At 50.0% G+C, this 24,502-nt stretch overlaps 2 protein-coding genes across 3 annotated transcripts in view; one reads left to right on the top strand and one right to left on the bottom strand.

Annotated features, from left to right (window-relative positions):
* Positions 1-22,497, top strand: part of ANKRD42 (ankyrin repeat domain 42) — a 33,337-nt gene extending 10,840 nt beyond the window's left edge. Inside the window, exons 7-12 of one of the 2 annotated variants that reach the window (XM_083171350.1) lie at positions 1,579-1,704; positions 2,453-2,558; positions 3,881-4,050; positions 4,798-4,924; positions 7,370-7,511; positions 22,273-22,497. In XM_083171350.1, coding sequence (XP_083027476.1) covers positions 1,579-1,704; positions 2,453-2,558; positions 3,881-4,050; positions 4,798-4,924; positions 7,370-7,511; positions 22,273-22,380 — 779 coding nt within the window. In that variant the 3' untranslated portion in view covers positions 22,381-22,497. Of the gene's footprint in view, positions 1-1,578; positions 1,705-2,452; positions 2,559-3,880; positions 4,051-4,797; positions 4,925-7,369; positions 7,512-10,982; positions 11,205-22,272 lie in introns of those variants that run through there. The other variant, XM_083171351.1, reaches the window with a different exon arrangement.
* Positions 22,498-23,305: 808 nt separating this feature from the next.
* CCDC90B (coiled-coil domain containing 90B) overlaps positions 23,306-24,502 on the bottom strand; it is a 45,254-nt gene continuing 44,057 nt past the window's right edge. The window contains exon 9 of the mRNA XM_083170318.1: positions 23,306-23,659. Coding sequence (XP_083026444.1) covers positions 23,604-23,659 — 56 coding nt within the window. The 3' untranslated portion in view covers positions 23,306-23,603. The remainder of the gene's footprint in view (positions 23,660-24,502) is intronic.

Here is a 24,502-nt window from a genome sequence, read left to right as displayed (position 1 = left end):
TTCATTCCACCAGAATCTGTGCTGCAAAATCCAAATATCACTCCTTCCCTTCTGAGTCCTGCCATGCACCCAAATGGTATTTTTTGGTCACATATGAGGCATTGCCGTACTCGGGAGAAATTGCGGCACAGATTTTGGGGTGCTTTGTCTCCTTCATTCCTTGTGAAAATGAAAAATTTTGAGCCAGAACTGCATTTTTGTGTAAAAAAATGTAATTTTTCATTTTCACAGCCCAGTTGTACCAAAATTGGTGAAACCCCTGGGGGTTTGAAATGTACACTATACCCCTAGATGAATTCCCTGAGGGGTGTAGTTTGCAAAATGGGGTCACTTGTGGGGGGGTTCCTAACTTTTAGCATCTTATGGTGCCTAGAAACGTACATGGTGCCTAAAAAAATAATCTCATAAAAAGGAGGCTCCAAAATCAAGTAGGTGCTCCTTCTATTATGAAGCCTGTGGTTTGGTCAACGTGCACACTAGGGCCACATATAGGATATTTATGAAAACAAAAGAATTGGGGGAATCAATTTTTAGTCACATTTCTCTAGTAAAATCTACTGTGTTCCTTAGAAAGATGTATTAAAATTGAAAATCTGCAAAAAAAAAATGAAATTTTGAAATTTCACCTACACTTTGTTTTAATTCCTGAAACACCTAAAGGGTTAACAAACTTCCAAAATGCTGTTTTGAATACTGTGAGGGGTGCAGTTTTTGAAATGGCATAATTTATGGGGGTGTCTCACATAAAAGTCCCTCAAAGTCACATCAGAACTGAACTGGTCCCTAAAAAATCAGTGTTTGAAATTTTCTTGAAAATTTGAGAATTTGCTATTCATATTTTAAGCCTCCTAGTGTCCAAAAAAAATAAAAGGAGGTTGAAATAATGATGACAACATAAAGTAGACATATGGTCTTTGTTAGTTATTAACTATTTTGAGTGGTATGATTATTTGTCTCACAAGCAGAAAATTTAACGACAATTTTTTTACGACATTTTGGTATTTTTCACAAAAAAACACAGACTGTATCGACCAAAATTTACCACTAACTTAAAGTACAATGTGTCACGAGAAAACAATCTCAAAATCACTGGGATAAGTAAAAGCAATAAAAAGTTATCCCCACATAAAGTGATACATGTCAGATTTGAAAAAAAGGGCTCTGTCAGGAAGGCAAAAACAGGCTGCGGCGGTAAGGGGTTAAGAGAGCGACAAGTCATTATGTGGATGGGCTATCTATAGGGCTAAGCGTACATGTTACCCTAAACCTTCCCACACCCTTCTGTGCCTTCCTACAATAAACACCTTACTTGGACCAAGGGACATCACTCAGACACTTTTGTGGAGACGCCCATTTTGTTTCCTGAACCAATATATTTATGAAACTGCATCCTCTAGAACCCGTGGCGTATTTCATGGTGTGACTAGTGAATGGATAGACGGCTGTCTCCAATAATTTAGGCGTGAAGTAGTCGCTATCTAGTGATTGGTGGGGCCCATTCTCGCGAGGATTTGACTTGCGTAGGTGGCAGGGGCCATGTTAATGTAACACGAATAACCGGTCGCGTTTCTTTGTTAGACTTGGCATTTCCTGCGCATGTCGCTGCCTTCAATGGCGACCTGGTGACCCTACGGAAACTGGTAGAGAGTGGAATCATCAATATTAATGAACGAGATGACAAAGGCTCCACCCCCTTACATAAAGGTAAATATTCTTGTCAGATAGTCGCTTGTATATACATACAATTATTCTATACTACAGCACTGTCTCTCTTTGTGTATAGAATTATTTCCCTGATTTGTGCAGACAGTAATGACTTGCAGCAGTGGGGGCTGGTTTAAAGGTCCCATTCCTGTACAAGGCCTAGACTACAGTGGTAGGAGTATTAGTGGTAAATGAGAATTTTGTGTTACCCTTGAGGGTCTATCACAACACATATCCCATAGAAATTTTACTAAATACAATCACAGATCCACAATTCCAAAATTCAAAAACAAATAAAAAGAAATCTAATTGGGATTCAGTTAAATGTAAACGTCTTGTCCTCTCCTTTAGATCCTAAATGGGAATCTTCTTCCCTGACGCATTCCAATGGAAATATCCCTAATGTCATGTGACTTGGCGGCCATGAGATCTACCAACAGTTCCGGTTTTCCAGACCACCTTGAAAAAGTGTGTTGGTTAGGAATGAGTGCAGCACATGTATGACAGTAATGACTGCACCTGTGCACCAGCTAGGTGGGCTGGTAAGCATGAACTGTTGGTAGATGTGAAGGAGAGGTTTGGCCAGCCCTGTACTACAGCATCAGCTAAAAGGGTAAGTCTGCAGACAGCCAATCAGAAGCAGCGACATTGTGTTACCACCATTGCATCACACTACATAGGGCTGCAGTAATACATACAATGTACCAATGAAATGATTCTCCTGGTGTCACCCGCATGGTTCTCCCAGCTGCAGGGCAGGGGCGGATCGAGTGCCTACAGTGGCTTCTGGAAATGGGGGCAGACTACAACATCACCAATGAGGCTGGCGAGACCCCAAAGGATATTGCTAAAAGGTAATATTATTATATATCAGTTACCTCATTGTTCTGGGGTCCCGGGACCCCTGAGGTTGCGTTTTCCTGTTTTGTTTTCCCATCCCTTATGTTATTCTTGTGTTGTGTAACCTGATGTATGTCTGCCCTGATTCCTTACCTGAGCTCCCCTATTCCTGGTTAGGGAATCGCATGTCAAATACCACATATTTTACTCAAAAGAAGCTGCTTGTGCGCCCTATTCGCTCAGTTTTACAAATAAGACGCTACTGAGTGGAAAAAGTCACAAAAAAGTCACTGCACAGTCACACGGACTTGTATCGCTTGGAGGATAGATGTTTGTGGATTCACCTGTATGTAGCCATTAGTCCCTATTGTTATTTCCCAGCCTCCATAGTATGGGGGCATTATATTATATAATGAGGGAACAATTCCTCCCTTTGCCCGGGAGCTACTGTAGAATGCCAGCCGCCAGTGTAATAATATATAGAAGGAGGTTGGTGCTCTCTGTATGGTCTACGTGTGCAGCAGCTGGTCTCCCAAGGAAGGGGGAGGCCACCCTCTTCAAAATGGTAACAATAGAAAAAACGGTAGGGAGACCTGCGCTATATAATGGCTATATGACCCCTTGATGGTAAAGAAAGTAATATGGTGCAAGAGATGGGGGTAAAAAACAGATTTATTGAGAATTCTCAATAAGTGTACAACAGAATACGGTAGGTATGGTAAGGGGGAGTGGGCTTGGGGGCCAGTGCGGCTCACTGAGCCTGAGTGGTGTTGACAGATCACTGGATCGGGGGGGGGGGGGGTGTTGGAAAGTCTCGGAGTGTAGGTAGGGGTAAGTGATGCCAAGTGGGTATAGGGCAGAGTCCCGGGTGAACGAAGGGGTAGAGTCTCTGGTTGGGTCACGGTGGTGCCTGAGTGGCACCAGAGGCTGACGTCCCTGAACCTCTGGTGGTGCACTAGTAACACATACCTGATACCCTAGTTCTCCTATCCTTCCGACCGTCCCTCGCGTCTCTCTCCTTTTCTTTCACTGACGTCTGCCCGGCTGGCAGAGGTGGTCAGTTTGTAGATCCGTGTGACTTCTACGCTGACAGCTGCAGCTTCCGGATGGCGCTGTGCGGCGCCTTCCGGGAGCGCAGTGTCGGCGAAGTACACGCGCTCAACTCCGGGCTGGAGGAGACTTGTTGCAGGTGTAGTGTGCTGTAGGTGGCTCCAACGCATATCAACCCTCACCGGGTGACCTGGAAAACATGCACTGTTGGGGGTCCTCGAGGACCGAGGTTGAGAACCACTGGCATAGCTGACCTGCTAATGTCCGTTGCGTGTGTCTGTGACAGGTTTGCTCAGCTCGCAGCCGTCAGGCTCCTGGGTGGGAGAGTGGACGAAGATTCTGATGAAGAATTAAATGAAGATGATCCAATGTTTTTCGAAAGACACGGAGTGGAGGGAAGCACCGACCGTCTGGACGACGTGAACCTGAGCGATGCCGAGCGGAAGCAGGCGCGCGGTATGTACCGAGTCATGGGCGGTAACTGGGTGCGAACTCGGGTGCTTCCTCGCATTGGACCCAAAACACCAGGAGACTCTGAATCTGACCCCTGTGTATATTATGGTATCCATGTGATAAGTCGACATGTGTCAACCCTTCTGGGTCAACCATTTGACCATGTGGGTTTAATGCATGTCATCCATATGAGATTATGAGAGGTATAGCAGGGTTGCCGACCCTCCCGGAATTTGCGGGAGTCTCCCGAAAATCAGGTCCCCCCTCCCGGCCCCCAGAAGGGTGGGCAACCCTCCCGGAATCAGGGGGACCCCCACTGAGCCCCCCCGATCGCGGCATTTAAATGCCGCAATCCGCGGGTCACAGAGGAGGGGGCGGAGCTAAAATGACACAATCGTGTCATTTTAGCCCCGCCCCCTCCATGGAGATCAGTTATTTCGGCTATTTGCCGTAATGGGGGGCGGGGCTTAATGACGTCACCGTTGGGAAAAATCCCAGGATTCCACTTGCAAAAATAGCCTGGGTCGCTGTGCGGGGACGGGTCAACTGACCCATAGTTACCCGGGTGCGACCCGGCTTGCCTAGTGTAAAAGGGTAACAGTATCAGTATTTACACTGAAATGACAAATAACAGAAAACTAGGTCAATATATACATACTGTATATGGGCAGCCGCTAGCAGGTAGATTGTGCTGGGATTTGTAGTCACACCTCCGCTGGTTATTGATCCGTCACGCCCTATCTCTTGCAGTGAGAGCTCACAATAAGATGAGAGAACTGGAGAAACTTCTGGAGATTGCCAAAAGCAATTATAAGCATCTCGGGGGAATCCTGGAAGAAGAAAGTCAGCAGAAGAGGGAACAGAAGGCATCAGAGAGGTAACATGGACAATATATCGGGAAGGAAGATGCTCCTTACAGTGACCACACTGGGAATGTTAATTGTCTCTTTTTACTCAGAACGTGGTGTTTAAATCCCGACTTGGTATCTGTAAATGAGTCTATCATGGTTTATCTATGACAGATACAGGCCCCGGGTCACAGGTGACCCACAATACACTCCCTGCACCTAATACCGACCCCACTGGTATCATGCAGCGGTTCTCTCCCGCCGTGATCTGCGGACAGCGCCATCTTTCAGGTGTTATCTACAGAAGATGGCGCAGGAGCTGGCACTGTGCCAAAGCCTTTGCAGTCTTCTGTGTTTATGCCATTTCCTAAAATACCACTATACCAGAGGACATGCACAGGACAGGGCTCCTCCATAGAGATGGGGCCAGCGGAGTTTCAGGACCACTCACTTTTATTGGCTAATCTTTGTGGTCTTTTTAATTGAAACAAGACTCACATTCATCCAAACTTCAGCTCCACCGAGTTCCTGTCCCTTAGAGGAGAAGTTACATGTGTTATATACAGGGGTGTAGCTACCATAGGTGCAGGGAGTGCAGCTGCTATGGGGCCCAGAGCTGAGAGGGGCCACCTTCCCTGTCACAGTTACATGTGTTATATACAGGGGTGTAGCTACCATAGGTGCAGGGGGTGCAGCTGCTATGGGCCCAGAGCTGAGAGGGGCCACCTTCCCTGTCACAGTTACATGTGTTATATACAGGGGTGTAACTACCATAGGTACAGGGAGTGCAGCTGCTATGGGACCCAGAGCTGAGAGGGGCCACCTTCCCTGTCACAGTTACATGTGTTATATACAGGGGTGTAGCTACCATAGGTGCAGGGGGTGCAGCTGCTATGGGGCCCAGAGCTGAGAGGGGCCACCTTCCCTGTCACAGTTACATGTGTTATATACAGGTGTATAGCTACCATAGGTGCAGGGGGGTGCAGCTGCTATGGGGCCCAGAGCTGAGAGGGGCCACCTTCCCTGTCACAGTTACATGTGTTATATACAGGTGTAACTACCAGAGGTGCAGGGGTTGCAGCTGCTATGGGACCAGAGCTGAGAGGGGCCACCTTCCCCGTCACAGTTACATGTGTTATATACAGGGGTGTAGCTACCATGGGTGCAGGGAGTGCAGCGGCTATGGGGCCCAGAGCTGAGAGGGGCCACCTGCCCTGTCACAGATACATGTGTTATATACAGGGGTGTAACTACTATAGGTGCAGGGAGTGCAGCGGCTATGGGGCCCAGAGCTGAGAGGGGCCACCTTCCCTGTCACAGATACATGTGTTATATACAGGGGTGTAGCTACCATGAGTGCAGGGAGTGCAGCGGCTATGGGGCCCAGAGCTGAGAGGGGCCACCTTCCCTGTCACAGTTATATGTGTTATATACAGAGGTGTAGCTACTATAGGTGCAGGGAGTGCAGCGGCTATGGGGCCCAGAGCTGAGAGGGGCCACCTTCCCTGTCACAGTTACATGTGTTATATACAGGGGTGTAGCTACCATAGGTGCAGGGAGTGCAGCGGCTATGGGGCCCAGAGCTGAGAGGGGCCACCTGCCCTGTCACAGATACATGTGTTATATACAGGGGTGTAACTACTATAGGTGCAGGGAGTGCAGCGGCTATGGGGCCCAGAGCTGAGAGGGGCCACCTTCCCTGTCACAGATACATGTGTTATATACAGGGGTGTAGCTACCATGAGTGCAGGGAGTGCAGCGGCTATGGGGCCCAGAGCTGAGAGGGGCCACCTTCCCTGTCACAGTTATATGTGTTATATACAGAGGTGTAGCTACTATAGGTGCAGGGAGTGCAGCGGCTATGGGGCCCAGAGCTGAGAGGGGCCACCTTCCCTGTCACAGTTACATGTGTTATATACAGGGGTGTAGCTACCATAGGTGCAGGGAGTGCAGCTGCTATGGGGCCCAGAGCTGAGAGGGGCCACCTTCCCTGTCACAGTTACATGTGTTATATACAGGGGTGTAGCTACCATAGGTGCAGGGAGTGCAGCTGATATGGGGCCCAGAGCTGAGAGGGGCCACCTTCCCTGTCACAGTTACATGTGTTATATACAGGGTGTAGCTACCATAGGTGCAGGGGGTGCAGCTGCTATGGGGCCCAGAGCTGAGAGGGGCCACCTTCCCTGTGACAGCTACACCCCTGTATATAAATACAGGGGTGTAGCTACCATAGGTGCAGGGGGGATGCTGCTATGGGGGGCCCATCATCCCTGTATAACTTATATGTGCTGTATACATTTATCACCATTAGCTGGTACATAAGGGCCCTAACAAACCTTTGCTACGAATATCTAGTTATACGGCTGATAATGATCATGGTAAAGCAAACATTGGTTGATGGATTATATGTATCTTATTACCCAAGATCACGCTCTTCTTCCGTCTCATATTCGTACATCTTTCTTTGTACGCAGGAAGATAAAGGACCTGGAGGAGCAGCTGGAGTACGAACGCCTGCGCAGGGAGAAGATGGAGATGCAGCTGGATGAGTACAGGGTACAGGTCGCCCAGCTCAACAGCTGCCTGGAGCAGATGAAGCCCCCGTCACGAGCCAGCGTAAGTGTCTGTGGGAGGGAGAGCTCGTCGGTGACCATGTGGGAGAGCTCGTTGGTGACCATGTGGGAGGGAGACCTCGTCGGTGACCATGTGGGTGGGGGAGCTCCTCGGTGACCATGTGGGAGGGGGAGCTTGTCGGTGACCATGTGGGAGGGGTAGCTCGTCGGTGACCATGTGGGAGGGGGAGCTCGTCGGTGACCATGTGGGCTGGAGAGCTCGTCAGTGACCATGTGGGCGGGAGAGCCCATCAGTCATCATGTGGGCGGGAGAGCCCATCAGTCATCATGTGGGAGGGAGAGCCAGTCAGTCACCATGTGGGAGGGAGAGCCCATCAGTCACCATGTGTTAGGGAGAGCCCATCAGTCACCATGTGTTAGGGAGAGCCCGTCAGTCACCATGTGTTAGGGAGAGCCCGTCAGTCACCATGTGTTAGGGAGAGCCCGTCAGTCACCATGTGTTAGGGAGAGCCCGTCAGTCACCATGTGGGCGGGAGAGCTCCTCAGTCACCATGTGGGCGGGAGAGCCCGTCAGTCACCATGTGGGCGGGAGAGCTCCTCAGTCACCATGTGGGCGGGAGAGCTCCTCAGTCACCATGTGGGCGGGAGAGCCCGTCAGTCACCATGTGGGCGGGAGAGCTCCTCAGTCACCATGCGGGAGGGAGAGCTCGTCAGTGACCATGCGGGAGGGAGAGCCCGTCAGTCACCATCCGGGCGGGAGAGCTCCTCAGTCACCATGTGGGAGGGAGAGCCCGTCAGTCGGCATGTGGGCGGGAGAGCTCCTCAGTCACCATCCGGGCGGGAGAGCTCCTCAGTCACCATGTGGGAGGGAGAGCCCGTCAGTCACCATGTGGGAGGGAGAGACCGTCAGTCACCATGTGGGAGGGAGAGCCCGTCAGTCACCATGTGGGCGGGAGAGCTCCTCAGTCACCATGTGGGAGGGAGAGACCGTCAGTCACCATGTGGGCGGGAGAGCTCCTCAGTCACCATGCGGGAGGGAGAGCTCGTCAGTGACCATGCGGGCGGGAGAGCTCCTCAGTCACCATGCGGGAGGGAGAGCTCCTCAGTCACCATGCGGGAGGGAGAGCTCGTCAGTCACCATGCGGGAGGGAGAGCTCCTCAGTCACCATGCGGGCGGGAGAGCTCCTCAGTCACCATGTGGGAGGGAGAGCCCGTCAGTCACCATGTGGGAGGGAGAGCCCGTCAGTCACCATGTGGGAGGGAGAGCCCGTCAGTCACCATGTGGGAGGGAGAGCCCGTCAGTCACCATGTGGGAGGGAGAGCCCGTCAGTCACCATGTGGGAGGGAGAGCCCGTCAGTCACCATGTGGCCGGGAGAGCCCGTCAGTCACCATGTGGCCGGGAGAGCCCGTCAGTCACCATGTGGCCGGGAGAGCCCGTCAGTCACCATGTGGGCGGGAGAGCCCGTCAGTCACCATGTGGGCGGGAGAGCCCGTCAGTCACCATGTGGGCGGGAGAGCTCCTCAGTCACCATGCGGGAGGGAGAGCTCGTCAGTGACCATGCGGGAGGGAGAGCCCGTCAGTCACCATCCGGGCGGGAGAGCTCCTCAGTCACCATCCGGGCGGGAGAGCTCCTCAGTCACCATGTGGGAGGGAGAGCCCGTCAGTCACCATGTGGGAGGGAGAGCCCATCAGTCACCATGTGGGAGGGAGAGCCCGTCAGTCACCATGTGGGCGGGAGAGACCGTCAGTCACCATGTGGGAGGGAGAGCCCGTCAGTCACCATGTGGGAGGGAGAGCCCGTCAGTCACCATGTGGCCGGGAGAGCCCGTCAGTCACCATGTGGCCGGGAGAGCCCGTCAGTCACCATGTGGCCGGGAGAGCCCGTCAGTCACCATGTGGGCGGGAGAGCTCCTCAGTCACCATGTGGGCGGGAGAGCTCCTCAGTCACCATGTGGGCGGGAGAGCTCCTCAGTCACCATGTGGGCGGGAGAGCCCGTCAGTCACCATGTGGGCGGGAGAGCCCGTCAGTCACCATGTGGCCGGGAGAGCCCGTCAGTCACCATGTGGGCGGGAGAGCCCGTCAGTCACCATGTGGGTGGGAGAGCCCGTCAATCACCATGTGGGAGGGAGAGCCCGTCAGTCACCATGTGGGAGGGAGAGCCCGTCAGTCACCATGTGGGAGGGAGAGCCCGTCAGTCACCATGTGGGAGGGAGAGCCCGTCAGTCACCATGTGGGAGGCAGAGCTCCTCAGTGACCATGGGGGAGGGAGAGCTCGTCGGTGACCATGGGGGAGGGAGAGCTCGTCGGTGACCATGCGGGAGGGAGAGCTCGTCGGTGACCATGCGGGAGGGAGAGCTCGACCGTGACCATGCGGGAGGGAGAGCCCGTCGGTGACCATGCGGGCGGGAGAGCTCCTCAGTGACCATGGGGGAGGGGGAGCTCCTCAGTGACCATGCGGGAGGGAGAGCTCGTCGGTGACCATGCGGGAGGGAGAGCTCGTCAGTGACCATGCGGGAGGGAGAGCTCGTCAGTGACCATGGGGGAGGGAGAGCTCGTCAGTGACCATGCGGGAGGGAGAGCTCGTCAGTGACCATGGGGGAGGGAGAGCTCGTCAGTGACCATGTGGGAAGGAGAGACCATCAGTCACCATGTGGGCGGGAGAGCTCGTCAGTGACCATGTGGGAGGGAGAGCTCCTCAGTGACCATGTGGGAGATCTATTAAGCAAAATACATTGGCCATTTAGTGCATAACCTGGTGTAGATAGTGTCTGAATGTAGCACAAAAGGCGTCACACAGATTACACAACATTAGCGCTATCTGTGCATTACATCATAGCACGTATCAGAGCCGTCACTGGGGTAGTGCAGCCTGTGCCCGGCAAACAGCACACTTGCCCTGTGGGTTCAACGTCCACATCCATCCGCCATCGCCTACCTATGTCTGTGCAGTTTATGAGCCACAAAATTACTAAATATATACATGGATGAGGAAGAGCCATGTTGTAACTACTGTAAGGCAGCCCCAGCAGCCGCTTGGGGGAGCAAACAGCAGCAGAATCTGTATGGGCGCCGGCACCCGCTGGATGCACTGGCATGCTGCTGCCTGCCGCTGCCCACTGACTGAGCACTGGAGGCGAGTCAGCTGCAGCGCGGGTGCGGCCATGGCAGAGATGACAAATTCCCCCACTGATTCAATTGACTGTACACAGAGCCGGCTATTGGCTACCGTGTACAGGAGGGGCGGGCAGATGGACGTTCTAGGGCGGCCTGCGATGCGTCGGAGCCAAGGGAAGCAGCAGTGTATGCTGGTATCTCTTCCTCTCTCCTGCTTCAGCTTCTCCATTATGCCTGTGATGTCATCACGTCACACGCTGGGGAAACATGCTGGAGAGGAGCCTGGAGGGGGGGGGGGGGGCGCAACAAACTTTTTGGCAGGGGGGAGCAAAATGTATAGTTACGTCACTGAGGGCGAGGCATATATACATACTACATACAATATATATATTTACAGGAAGGAGTGGGTGACCGGCATTTATTACACACTAGCTGAAGTACCCGGAACAGAAGTACCAGGGCCGGCCATGTTTACATGTTCCAGTTGTTGAGTTATCAGTGAGTCGGATGTACTGTAACTGTCAGCATTTTATATATTATTACCAGCTCTTCCATCACATCCATGATGTAGGGGGCAGCCCCGTGTTGTTTTTGGGGTGTCGCCAGTAGCCCTATCTGCCAGTTGTCCTGTTATATGTTATATATAAGATACCCAGGTGTCAGTGTAACACTCTCTGCCTGGATGCTGTCATTGCCTTGAATAGGGACAAATCAGTGCAGAGAGGGGAGGCGAGGGCTGACCAGCTGCTCGGGCACGCCCCCAAAATGATGAAATTGTGGGCTGTGCTGCTCGGCCATGCCCCTCCCGCCAAGACCCCACCCCCTATGCCAGTGGCCCCACCCATTTTTCCGTCAGCATCAGACCATGTTGATAGACATGCAGCCTCAATAGACACGAACTCAGTAACTGCAAATCAAACACAAGTCAATCAAGGCTGCACAAACTGCTACTTCCAGGGCCATGGAGTGCCCAGCTGCAAGACAAACCTACCACTCAGCCAATGCTCTACAAATTGCTGCCCCAAGAGCCGTGGATTCCCCAGCTGCAAGACAAACTTGAGTAGTTTAAGGAGATCAGCAGCACAGAGTATTTCAGATGAGTGCTGTGTCAGTAAGGACAGGGCTGCATGTGACAGGGGCAGTGACATGATATGAGGAGGGGAATGGAGGCAGCAGGAAGCCACAGACTGAGAGTTATATAGTGGGAGGAGCAGGGTCCCCAGCAACACAGTATATCAGGAGAGTAGTGATGTGTCAGTGAGGACAGGGCTGCATGTGACAGGGGCAGTGACATGTGAGGAGGGGAATGGAGGTAGCAGGAAGCCACAGACTGAGAGTTATATAGTGGGAGCAGCAGGGTCCCCAGCAGCACAGAGTATATCAGGAGAGTAGTGATGTGTCAGTGAGGACAGGGCTGCATGTGACAGGGGCAGTGACATGATGTGAGGAGGGGAATGGAGGCCACAGGAAGCCACAGATTGAGAGTTATATAGTGGGAGAAGCAGAGTCCCCAGCAGCACAGAGTATATCAGGAGATGAGTGATGTGTCAGTGAGGACAGGGCTGCATGTGACAAGGGCAGTGACATGATGTGAGGAGGGGAATGGAGGCAGCATGAAGTCACAGACAGTTATATAGTGGGAGGAGCAGGGTCCCCAGCAGCACAGAGTATATCAGGAGAGTAGTGATGTGTCAGTGAGGACAGGGCTGTATGTGACAGGGGCAGTGACATGATGTGAGGAGGGGAATGGAGGCAGCTCAAAGCCACAGACTGAGAAATATATAGTGGTAAGAGCAGGGTCCCCAGCAGCACAGAGTATATCAGAAGATCAGTGATGTGTCAGTGAGGACAGGGCTGCATGTGACAGGGGCAGTGACATGATGTGAGGAGGGGAATGGGGGCAGCAGGAAGCCACAGACCGAGAGTTATATAGTGGGAGGAGCAGGGTCCCCAGCAGCACAAAGTATATCAGGAGAGGAGTGATGTGTCAGTGAGGACAGGGCTGTATGTGACAGGGGCAGTGACATGATGTGAGGAGGGGAATGGAGGCAGCTCAAAGCCACAGACTGAGAGTTATATAGTGGGAGGAGCAGGGTCCCCAGCAGCACAGAGTATATCAGGAGATACGTGATGTGTTAGTGAGGACAGCGCTGCATGTGACAGGGACAGTGACATGATGTGAGGACCGGAACGGAGGCAGCTCAAAGCCACAGACTAAGTAGCAGATGTATTAAGCCTATTGAAGTGATGGATGTGGTATAACTCACTGACAGTCGGGATTCTGACTGCTAGGAGCCCGACAGGAGGACGAGCGCATTCCTGCCCCTTGCATGCTCGCTGCTCTCACCACCTATTCTATTCAATGACAGTTAGGAGCTTACCGGCTGCTGCAATTCCACCTTGCATTTTATCACTTCACCATGCTTAATGCATCTGCCCCAGGAGAGTTATTATAGGAGGAGCGGGATCCACAGTGATTATATTTTTTGTTACTTTATAAAACATAAGTTTGCAATAACAATGAAAATGCATCTTTGTAATGCTGATGTATTACATTGGTAATGGACGCAGATAACAGTAACAGAGAAATATAAAACCTCTGCAGCGGTTTGGGAACGCCGAGTGTACACAGCGACCTGCAGGTACGTCAGGTGTCACCAGATGCCGACATCGGTCATTATAGACTGTTAATAGGATGAACATGACGTGCGTGCGTGTGTGTGTGTGTGTGTGTGTGTGTGCGTGTTACAGGGCATTAGCATGCATGGCTGTTTGTTATAGCAGTTGGGGGGTTGGATTTAGTATAGTACATAGGGTTGGGTGGGGGAGGGAGTGTGTTCTCCTGGCTTATAGTAAAGAGCTCTGACCTGTCGTACAGATACCGTACCTGGGCCTGTTATACCCTACATGCCGCATTACTGGAGCCCTGCACTCATACAAAGGCCTGATCCCTCATCAGCATCTCTACATTCAGCTGTCACAGGAAATCTTTTGTCGAGCGGGATAAGGGAGGTCAGGCCTAGTAGTGTCCCGTGACATAAAGACTGGTCTCTATGAAAGGCCACATGGAACAAGGAAAGTGCTATAGTCAGGGATTGCGGACTATGTCGTGTAATAACCACAAGTACAACTACAGCTAAGGCAGTCAGGTGGTAAAATACGGCATCATAATTATGCCAGGAGGGGGTGTGGCCTCACAGGAAGGGGAGTGGCCTCATAGGAAGGGGGCATGGTCTCACAGGAAGGGGGCATTTTCTCATGTGAAATGCTGGATTTGAAGGCCTCACCCATATTTGCCTACTCTCCCGGATCCGCCGGGAGGCTCCCGGAAATGTGGAGTTGCCGAATTGTGAATTGTGGCTTCCGGAAGTGTGGAGATGCTGAATTAGTTTCACAACAGCTGGAGGGCCATAGTTTGGACATGCCTGGTCTATTAGTATAAAGGCTAGATAATAGTGGTCAACCACTATGGAGTAGTCTATGGGTATAAAGGCTCCATAATGCCCATCAGCCAATCAGGAGCAGTCTGTGGGTATAAAGGCTAAATAATAGCCATCAGCCAATCAGGGGCAGTCTGTGGGTATAAAGGCTAAATAATAGCCATCAGCCAATCAGGAGCAGTCTGTGGGTATAAAGGCTAAATAATAGCCATCAGCCAATCAGGAGCAGTCTGTGGGTATAAAGGCTAAATAATAGCCATCAGCCAATCAGGGGCAGTCTGTGGGTATAAAGGCTAAATAATAGCCATCAGCCAATCAGGAGCAGTCTGTGGGTATAAAGGCTAAATAATAGCCATCAGCCAATCAGGAGCAGTCTGTGGGTATAAAGGCTCCATAATGCCCATAAGCCAATCAGGAGCAGTCTGTGGGTATAAAGGCTAAATAAGGTACTTGTGTATTTTGGCGGCGCCCATCGCATCGCATACCATAACGCATACGATGGTATGCGATGCGACGCGATATCGTACGACGTGCACGATGGCATACAATTTTGAAATTGTATGCCATTGTACATGGCATACGATGCCATACGATGCGATGCGATTAAACATTGTATAAGCACCCTAATGGGTGCTTATACAATGTTAAGCACCCTAATGGGTGCTTACAATGTTAAATGCACCCCCACGCCACCCCCCACTATAAACGTGAACCTGAAGCGAGGCGAGCGCAGCGGTACGCGTCCTACGACCTTTTCATACCCCCACTATCCACGTTGGCGTGGAGTTGAGAATAGAATAGTGTGGCGAGCGCAGCAAGCCACCGAGCCCGAAGCGTGGCGAGCGGACGCGGATACCTGTGAAGCCCGCGAAGGGACGCGTTTACCTGTGAAGGTATCCGCGTCCGCTCGCTGCGCTCGCCACACTATTCTATTCTCAACTCCACGCCGACGTGGATAGTGGGGGTATGAAAAGGTCGTAGGACGCGTACCGCCGCCCCTCGCGGGCTCGCTGCGCTCGCCATGCTTCGGGTTCACGTTTATAGTGGGGGGGTGGCGTGGGGGTGCATTTAACATTGTAAGCACCCATTAGGGTGCTCAAAAGCACCCTTTAGGGTGCTTATACGATTTTTGATCGTATAGGGGGTCAAAATCGCGTCGCATCGTATGCCATCGGGTGCATGGCATACGATGCGATGCGATGCGTTCATCGTACGACGGACATCGGGGGCGCCGCCAAAATACACAAGTACCCTAAATAATAGCCATAAGCCAATCAGGAGCAGTCTGTGGGTATAAAGGCTCCATAATGCCCATAAGCCAATCAGGAGCAGTCTGTGGGTATAAAGGCTAGATAATAGCCATCAGCCAATCAGGAGCAGTCTGTGGGTATAAAGGCTAAATAATAGCCATCAGCCAATCAGGAGCAGTCTGTGGGTATAAAGGCTAAATAATAGCCATCAGCCAATCAGGAGCAGTCTGTGGGTATAAAGGCTCCATAATGCCCATAAGCCAATCAGGAGCAGTCTGGGTATAAAGGCTAAATAATAGCCATAAGCCAATCAGGAGCAGTCTGTGGGTATAAAGGCTCCATAATGCCCATAAGCCAATCAGGAGCAGTCTGTGGGTATAAAGGCTAGATAATAGCCATCAGCCAATCAGGAGCAGTCTGTGGGTATAAAGGCTAGATAATAGCCATCAGCCAATCAGGAGCAGTCTGTGGGTATAAAGGCTAAATAATAGCCATCAGCCAATCAGGAGCAGTCTGTGGGTATAAAGGCTAAATAATAGCCATCAGCCAATCAGGAGCAGTCTGTGGGTATAAAGGCTAGATAATAGCCATCAGCCAATCAGGAGCAGTCTGTGGGTATAAAGGCTAAATAATAGCCATCAGCCAATCAGGAGCAGTCTGTGGGTATAAAGGCTAAATAATAGCCATCAGCCAATCAGGAGCAGTCTGTGGGTATAAAGGCTCCATAATGCCCATAAGCCAATCAGGAGCAGTCTGGGTATAAAGGCTAAATAATAGCCATAAGCCAATCAGGAGCAGTCTGGGTATAAAGGCTAAATAATAGCCATAAGCCAATCAGGAGCAGTCTGTGGGTATAAAGGCTAGATAATAGCCATCAGCCAATCAGGAGCAGTCTGTGGGTATCCTTTCCATGGGCTGTTGCCAAAGCAGCGCATAGAAGTTAGCCACATGCGCCAGTCCTGGCAACTGTCATCATTGTACAGGCGCCGGGAACACTGCGGCGGGGACCAGGAGGAGTGGCGGGGGGGGGGGGGGGCAGATGCCAGCATCGTGGCCAGCGGCAGCCCCCCTACTACCGTAAGGTACGAGCCGACACTGACCGCACCCTACACTTACCCGGTTTTGTTTATTCTTCATTATAAATGACAAGGTGACAAAGATGAACTGTTAGACAGATATGCCGACGCCTGTCAGCGGGATTGTGTAGTCATACGGGTCATAGGATCGACCTACAGTAATTAGTAATTAGTTATATTCTCCCTCTATGTCCACATGGATAGTTAAGTATGAAAAACAAAACATGAAACACTCATGTCGACCAATTGCTTGTGTCGACCTTTTAGTCATGTTGACCTAATGCAGTAGCGCACGCAGGGGGGTTTCTGAGTACCCAGAACCCCCCCAGGAGTCTAATATATATTTTATTATTATTATTTATATACATTCGGTCTATCTTTAATACTTTAACTGACCCGGCATATACTGGGTCAACTAAGTATCCATCTCCGTGCTTTGCTCCGCCCCTCTGGAAACCCCCTTCCGAAAATCCTGCGTTTGCCCCTGTAATGTATGTCAAGCTTTCTCATGTGTCGACCTTTTGCTCAGTATGTAGACTGAGCCAGTGGTGCACAACCCCCCATTGATGGGCTGATGAATAACAGTAACGGAATTAGAACGCAGCTTGTTCTCGTCTGCCACTCACGTTCCTTCCACCGGCGTAACCCTCAGCTCTAACAGCTCATACCTGTATACATGTCAATCAGAGGATTATCGTTCCTTCCACCGGCGTAACCCGCAGCTCTAACAGCTCATACCTGTATACATGTCAATCAGAGGATTATCGTTCCTTCCACCGGTGTAACCCGCAGCTCTAACAGCTCATACCTGTATACATGTCAATCAGAGGATTATCGTTACTTCCACCGGTGTAACCCTCAGCTCTAACAGCTCATACCTGTATACATGTCAATCAGAGGATTATCGTTCCTTCCACCGGTGTAACCCTCAGCTCTAACAGCTCATACCTGTATACATGTCAATCAGAGGATTATCGTTCCTTCCACCGGCGTAACCTGCAGCTCTAACAGCTCATACCTGTACACATGTCAATCAGAGGATTATCGTTCCTTCCACCGGTGTAACCTGCAGCTCTAACAGCTCATACCTGTATACATGTCAATCAGAGGATTATCGTTCCTTCCACCGGTGTAACCCGCAGCTCTAACAGCTCATACCTGTATACATGTCAATCAGAGGATTATCGTTCCTTCCACCGGCGTAACCCGCAGCTCTAACAGCTCATACCTGTATACATGTCAATCAGAGGATTATCGTTCCTTCCACCGGTGTAACCTGCAGCTCTAACAGCTCATACCTGTATACATGTCAATCAGAGGATTATCGTTCCTTCCACCGGCGTAACCCTCAGCTCTAACAGCTCATACCTGTATACATGTCAATCAGAGGATTATCGTTCCTTCCACCGGCGTAACCCGCAGCTCTAACAGCTCATACCTGTATACATGTCAATCAGAGGATTATCGTTCCTTCCACCGGAGTAACCCGCAGCTCTAACAGCTCATACCTGTATACATGTCAATCAGAGGATTATCGTTCCTTCCACCGGTGTAACCCGCAGCTCTAACAGCTCATACCTGTATACATGTCAATCAGAGGATTATCGTTACTTCCACCGGTGTAACCCTCAGCTCTAACAGCTCATACCTGTATACATGTCAATCAGAGGATTATCGTTCCTTCCACCGGCGTAACCCGCAGCTCTAACAGCTCATACCTGTATACATGTCAATCAGAGGATTATCGTTCCTTCCACCGGCGTAACCCGCAGCTCTAACAGCTCATACCTGTATACATGTCAATCAGAGGATTATCGTTCCTTCCACCGGTGTAACCCGCAGCTCTAACAGCTCATACCTGTATACATGTCAATCAGAGGATTATCGTTACTTCCACCGGTGTAACCCTCAGCTCTAACAGCTCATACCTGTATACATGTCAATCAGAGGATTATCGTTCCTTCCACCGGTGTAACCCTCAGCTCTAACAGCTCATACCTGTATACATGTCAATCAGAGGATTATCGTTCCTTCCACCGGCGTAACCTGCAGCTCTAACAGCTCATACCTGTACACATGTCAATCAGAGGATTATCGTTCCTTCCACCGGTGTAACCTGCAGCTCTAACAGCTCATACCTGTATACATGTCAATCAGAGGATTATCGTTCCTTCCACCGGTGTAACCCGCAGCTCTAACAGCTCATACCTGTATACATGTCAATCAGAGGATTATCGTTCCTTCCACCGGTGTAACCCGCAGCTCTAACAGCTCATACCTGTATACATGTCAATCAGAGGATTATCGTTCCTTCCACCGGTGTAACCCGCAGCTCTAACAGCTCATACCTGTATACATGTCAATCAGAGGATTATCGTTCCTTCCACCGGTGTAACCTGCAGCTCTAACAGCTCATACCTGTATACATGTCAATCAGAGGATTATCGTTCCTTCCACCGGTGTAACCCGCAGCTCTAACAGCTCATACCTGTACACATGTCAATCAGAGGATTATCGTTCCTTCCACCGGCGTAACCCGCAGCTCTAACAGCTCATACCTGTACACATGTCAATCAGAGGATTATCGTTCCTTCCACCGGCGTAACCCGCAGCTCTAACAGCTCATACCTGTACACATGTCAATCAGAGGATTATCGTTCCTTCCACCGGTGTAACCTGCAGCTCTAACAGCTCATACCTGTACACATGTCAATCAGAGGATTATCGTTCCTTCCACCGGCGTAACCCGCAGCTCTAACAGCAAATACCTGTATACATGTCAATCAGAGGATTATCGTTCCTTCCACCGGCGTAACCCGCAGCTCTAACAGCTCATACCTGTACACATGTCAATCAGAGGATTATCGTTCCTTCCACCGGTGTAACCTGCAGCTCTAACAGCTCATACCTGTATACATGTCAATCAGAGGATTATCGTTCCTTCCACCGGCGTAACCCTCAGCTCTAACAGCTCATACCTGTACACATGTCAATCAGAGGATTATCGTTCCTTCCACCGGAGTAACCCGCAGCTCTAACAGCTCATACCTGTACACATGTCAATCAGAGGATTATCGTTCCTTCCACCGGCGTAACCCGCAGCTCTAACAGCAAATACCTGTATACATGTCAATCAGAGGATTATCGTTCCTTCCACCGGAGTAACCCGCAGCTCTAACAGCTCATACCTGTATACATGTCAATCAGAGGATTATCGTTCCTTCCACCGGAGTAACCCGCAGCTCTAACAGCTCATACCTGTATACATGTCAATCAGAGGATTATCGTTCCTTCCACCGGTGTAACCCGCAGCTCTAACAGCTCATACCTGTATACATGTCAATCAGAGGATTATCGTTCCTTCCACCGGTGTAACCCGCAGCTCTATCAGCTCATACCTGTACACATGTCAATCAGAGGATTATCGTTCCTTCCACCGGTGTAACCTGCAGCTCTAACAGCTCATACCTGTACACATGTCAATCAGAGGATTATCATTCCTTCCACCGGCGTAACCGGCAGCTCTAACAGCTCATACCTGTACACATGTCAATCAGAGGATTATCGTTCCTTCCACCGGCGTAACCTGCAGCTCTAACAGCTCATACCTGTATACATGTCAATCAGAGGATTGTCGGATTTCGGGACTGCCATTCCCTCCCACAATCCAAAAATATACCGGTAGGCTAATTGGCTCCCAATAAAACAATGAACCCTAGAATGTCTGTGTGCGTGTACATGTGGTAGGGAATGTAGATTGTAAGCTCCACTGGGGCAGGGACTGATGTGATTGTTCAAATATTCTCTGTACAGCGCTGTGGAATATGTGTGCGCTATATAATAACTGGTAGTAAACAAATAAATAATTGTGAATGTAAGAAATGTCGGATCAGCCCGGAGCGGCCGGGGTGACAGTGGCTGTGGGGCAGTGTGTGCTGAGTCAGGGTGATAATATATCTGTAATTATTGGGTGGAGAATTCAGGTACAGTCTAGTAGGTCACGTGTCAGCAAACGCTGGCTAGCAGCCTAATTACTCACCGACATCGATCTCCCTGATTTCCGACACCGCTCTAACGTGACTCCAGGCTAAACCTGATTAGCTGGGAGGTGATGGAATAGGGCGACGTGCTGTGAGATGTGTGCAGCTCTGAAACCTCCTACCCATTGGGCGACGCAGCCTCGGCGCTGAGCGAGGTGATCAAGCACAGATGGCTCAGAACACGTCGCGGCACACAGCCGATGCACCCGCGATGTGTGCTGAGCAGTGATCCGCATGTGAGGGGATGTGTCCGCGTAATCCTCTTGCATGTTACAGAGGGGATTCGGTGGTGGGGGCGTGAATCAGGGCGAATGTACAGATTCTAGAGCCTGATAATCCTTTCCACACGGCTTTCCACAAAGGGATAGAACAGAAAACATGCAAGATCATTATAAGACTAGACAGTAAAAGGCCCATCACCCATTATAAACATTAGCGGGTCACCATCCTGGAACGCTTACCATGCACCTGATAAAACTGCTACAGTACTTCAGACTCCTCATATCATTGGCTTAGAGATCAGAGGAGCCATTAGGCAGCTCCACCCCCACCCCAGTGCTCCGCCCCTTCTGTCCCACCCAGCAGCCACTGCTGCAAGCAGGCTGCACCCCCAGCTCCCGCCTCTACAGTACATGCAGATATTCACAGGGGCTCACACGGCTGGCAGCGAGGGCACTCCCGGGTCCTGGGGCTTCTGAGATGTGAAACCTACAGATAACAAAGGAAGCCTGCAGTCAGACTCAGAGGAACCAGGTCTCAACAAGCAGGACTCTGTGAATAACCTCTCGTAAGTGCAGAATGGGGGAGGGGTACCAGTAGGGGCAGTTTCCGAAAGCAGCATGAGGGGGGCACTGAGCACAGACGTTATAGTATATGTCTGTGGAGGGGAGAGGGGCAGGGGAACACTCATTAAGTAAATACCCACTGCCTCCCTCTTCCACCCCCTGTTACCCACTGCCTCCCTCTCCCAGCCCCCCATTACTCATCTGCTTAATTTAATTTGAGGAGGGTTACATCACATCACCTGCACATTTCATATTCTCAGTTGGTTTGAACCATGAAATGCATTTTATTCTTAAAGAGGCGTAGGCATCAGTCATAAGAAGGATTTGTGTATTGTACATCAGGATGCTCTCTGTATAGTATGTTGGTCACTGAAGTGTTCTCTGTATTGGAAATTGTCCACCAAAATGCTCTCTGTATGGTACGCTGGTCACTACAGCGTTTTCTGTACAGTTACCAGAATTCCCTCTGTATTGTATAGTGGTCACCAGAATGCTGTCTGTATGGTATATCAGTGGCTGCAGTGTTCTCTGTACTATAGCACGGTAACCAAGATGTCCTCAGTATGGTATATCAGCCTCTAGAATGCTTTCTGTATTGTACATTGGTCACCAGAATGCTCTCTGTATGGTACGCTGGTCACTACAGCGTTTTCTGTACAGTTACCAGAATTCCCTCTGTATTGTATAGTGGTCACCAGAATGCTGTCTGTATGGTATATCAGTGGCTGCAGTGTTCTCTGTACTATAGCACGGTAACCAAGATGTCCTCAGTATGGTATATCAGCCTCTAGAATGCTTTCTGTATTGTACATCGGTCACCAGAATGCTCTCTGCATTTGATGCAAGTCACAAATATACTCTCTGTATTGTATACCGGTGACCATAATGCTGTCTGTATCGCATGTCAGTCACTACAGTCCTCGCAGTGTTATACGTCATCAATCACATTCTTTTCCGAGTGTATGCTACAGAAAACCTTAAGGTGACCCTCATAAATCACATTTTGCTTGATAAAAGCAGCAAACGTATGGGCTGAAATGAAACCTCTGCTGCCCAAGTTTGTCATCATTGGCCTTCTGACATGTTTACTCTCCAGGGGGAAAAGCTGTCGGAGGCGTATAAGGAGAAGAAGAAGCCCAGGAAGAAAAGCGTTCAGCAGCAGAGTCCTGGAGGCGTATTTGTGAGGAGAGTGAGCGAGAAGTAATATGGAGGCTGGAAAGACGTGCAGAGGATTATGGGTAGAGAAATTCAGGTCAACTGAAACAGCAATAATGTTATTTATACCCAATATATCAATAAATATACAGCATATTTTGACATCAAAGCCTATGAATTTTTGGGGCTCTGAAATCAGAGATGTCTCTCCTGCCGATCGCAAGCTGTCCTCGTAACATCAGTGCGCCATACAGTGCTTGCATTGCCACAGTCTGTGGCCCATCTTCAAAAGGAGGACACCTTTTTTCTTTAAAACACAAATAAGTTTCTTTTTGCCTTCACTTGTGCAGGCAACTAGGCAAATGCCTGGGGCATTTTGAATGCCTTGGGCATGCAGCTCATACAACTAAGCTAGAAGCAGCCAGCCAGTATGAATAAGAAGCAATACAGTGTGGTGCAGTGTGAATAAGGAGCAATACAGTGTGGTGCAGTGTGAATAAGGAGCAATACAGTGTGGTGCAGTGTGAATAAGCAGCAAAACTTGGTGATATAATTTGAATAAGGAGCAATGGGTCAGGGGCGGAACTAACAACAGTGCTAGGGTGCAACAACCAACATCTTGCCTAGGGCATCAAATCAGCTAGGACCGGCTCTGCATTACACAATGCAATTTGTTTTGCTAATCATGGGCGTAGTCACTTTCAGAAGATATATATTGTTTCTGTCACACATTTTTCGTGACCGAACCAGTTTGCCACATTAGGACAAATGTAGGACACCCTGCCTGACAAGAATCTAGAACTGCCAAACTCTAGAACTATTTTCTTTACTTTGTCATCATTTTTTTTTACATTTAAATTAGATTTTTAATGGACAATCACCAGAGACAATTATGATGAACATATTCAGATTCCGTCGCTCCTCTGACCATTTGATGTATGAGACAGGACAGGATATAGATCACTCGCACTGCAGCAGCTTTCTGTATATTTATTAGAACAGTATAAAATAGCAAATGTATTTAACTTACACATTATATATATAAAGGCACTTCAATACAGGTACTGCGGAGCCCTGTTAGACTCATTCCTTAGCTGGGAATAATGTCGCTGTGAGTGATAAATGAGCAACCGCATGGAGTAGAGATAACGAGAAGCAAGAACGAGCCGGAATCGGACTGCAATGTGCCGCAGTCCCACCGGCTGGGAGGTAATGATTCACTGCGACGCAGCAGCTGCCAATCACAGAACAGGAGGTAAGAGGTCCCATGTTCTACTTCCAGAGCCGATAGAACCCCAAGGCTATGGCGAGGCAGGTGAATACGGATGCTGGAGAACAGAAAAAAAATGATTAGATATATATATATATATATTTTTTTTTTCAGGTTTTGGTGTAGATCTCTGGCTGTGAAAGCCTGGCTAACACTGGTGTAGGGGGTGGACACGCCCACATAGCATTGGCCACACCTACACCACACTGGCCACACCCCCTCCATTATAAAACATAGCTCCTTTAAATGAACTGAATCTATTCTGTAATATCTCCTCCCATTTATAACCGTCACCCTCCTTCCGATCCAGTACCAGAACAGAAAAGGTCCAATGTCTGAGACCTTGGCGGTTCGCAGCCACCCACTTGGCGGCTCATCAGTCTCCGGTAACGGGAGGCAGAGATTGTGGATCCAAGCCCTTTCAGCACTCCTAGATTTGGACACTGAATACACAGCACTGACAGCTATCCAATCAGTGCCTTTGGAAAAGGGGGCATGGCATGGCCGTTACTGAAATTAACATTCCCATTGGCAGAAAGCAGGATAAAGAGTATCTCCTGGGCAAGAGTCTTGAGATCCAATGCACACTGTTGACACATCTCTGTTGATTTTAAAAATGCAGACACGTGTTGACAAATTAAAGTTGCATACACACTGGGTGTTTTTACCCGTGTATGGGAAGACGTCCACCCCGTCCCTCATCTGCTGGTAATATAGTAATGTTGGGTAAGGCTAGGATTAGGCACTAGAGATAAGGTTAGGGGCAGGGATAAGGGCTAGTGGAGATACACTTACTATAAAAATGCTAATCCCTTAGGGTGCCGGACGACTCACCGACAGTTGGGATTCCGACAGTCATTACACCGACGTCGGAATCCCGACTGCTCCCTAATGGGGAGCA

The sequence above is a fragment of the Crinia signifera genome, chromosome 2 (genome assembly GCF_055691185.1).
Source record: "Crinia signifera chromosome 2, ASM5569118v1, whole genome shotgun sequence".
Taxonomy (NCBI): domain Eukaryota; kingdom Metazoa; phylum Chordata; class Amphibia; order Anura; family Myobatrachidae; genus Crinia; species Crinia signifera.
Note: the sequence above shows the minus strand (reverse complement) of the source record. Positions and strands in the feature narration are given on the sequence as shown.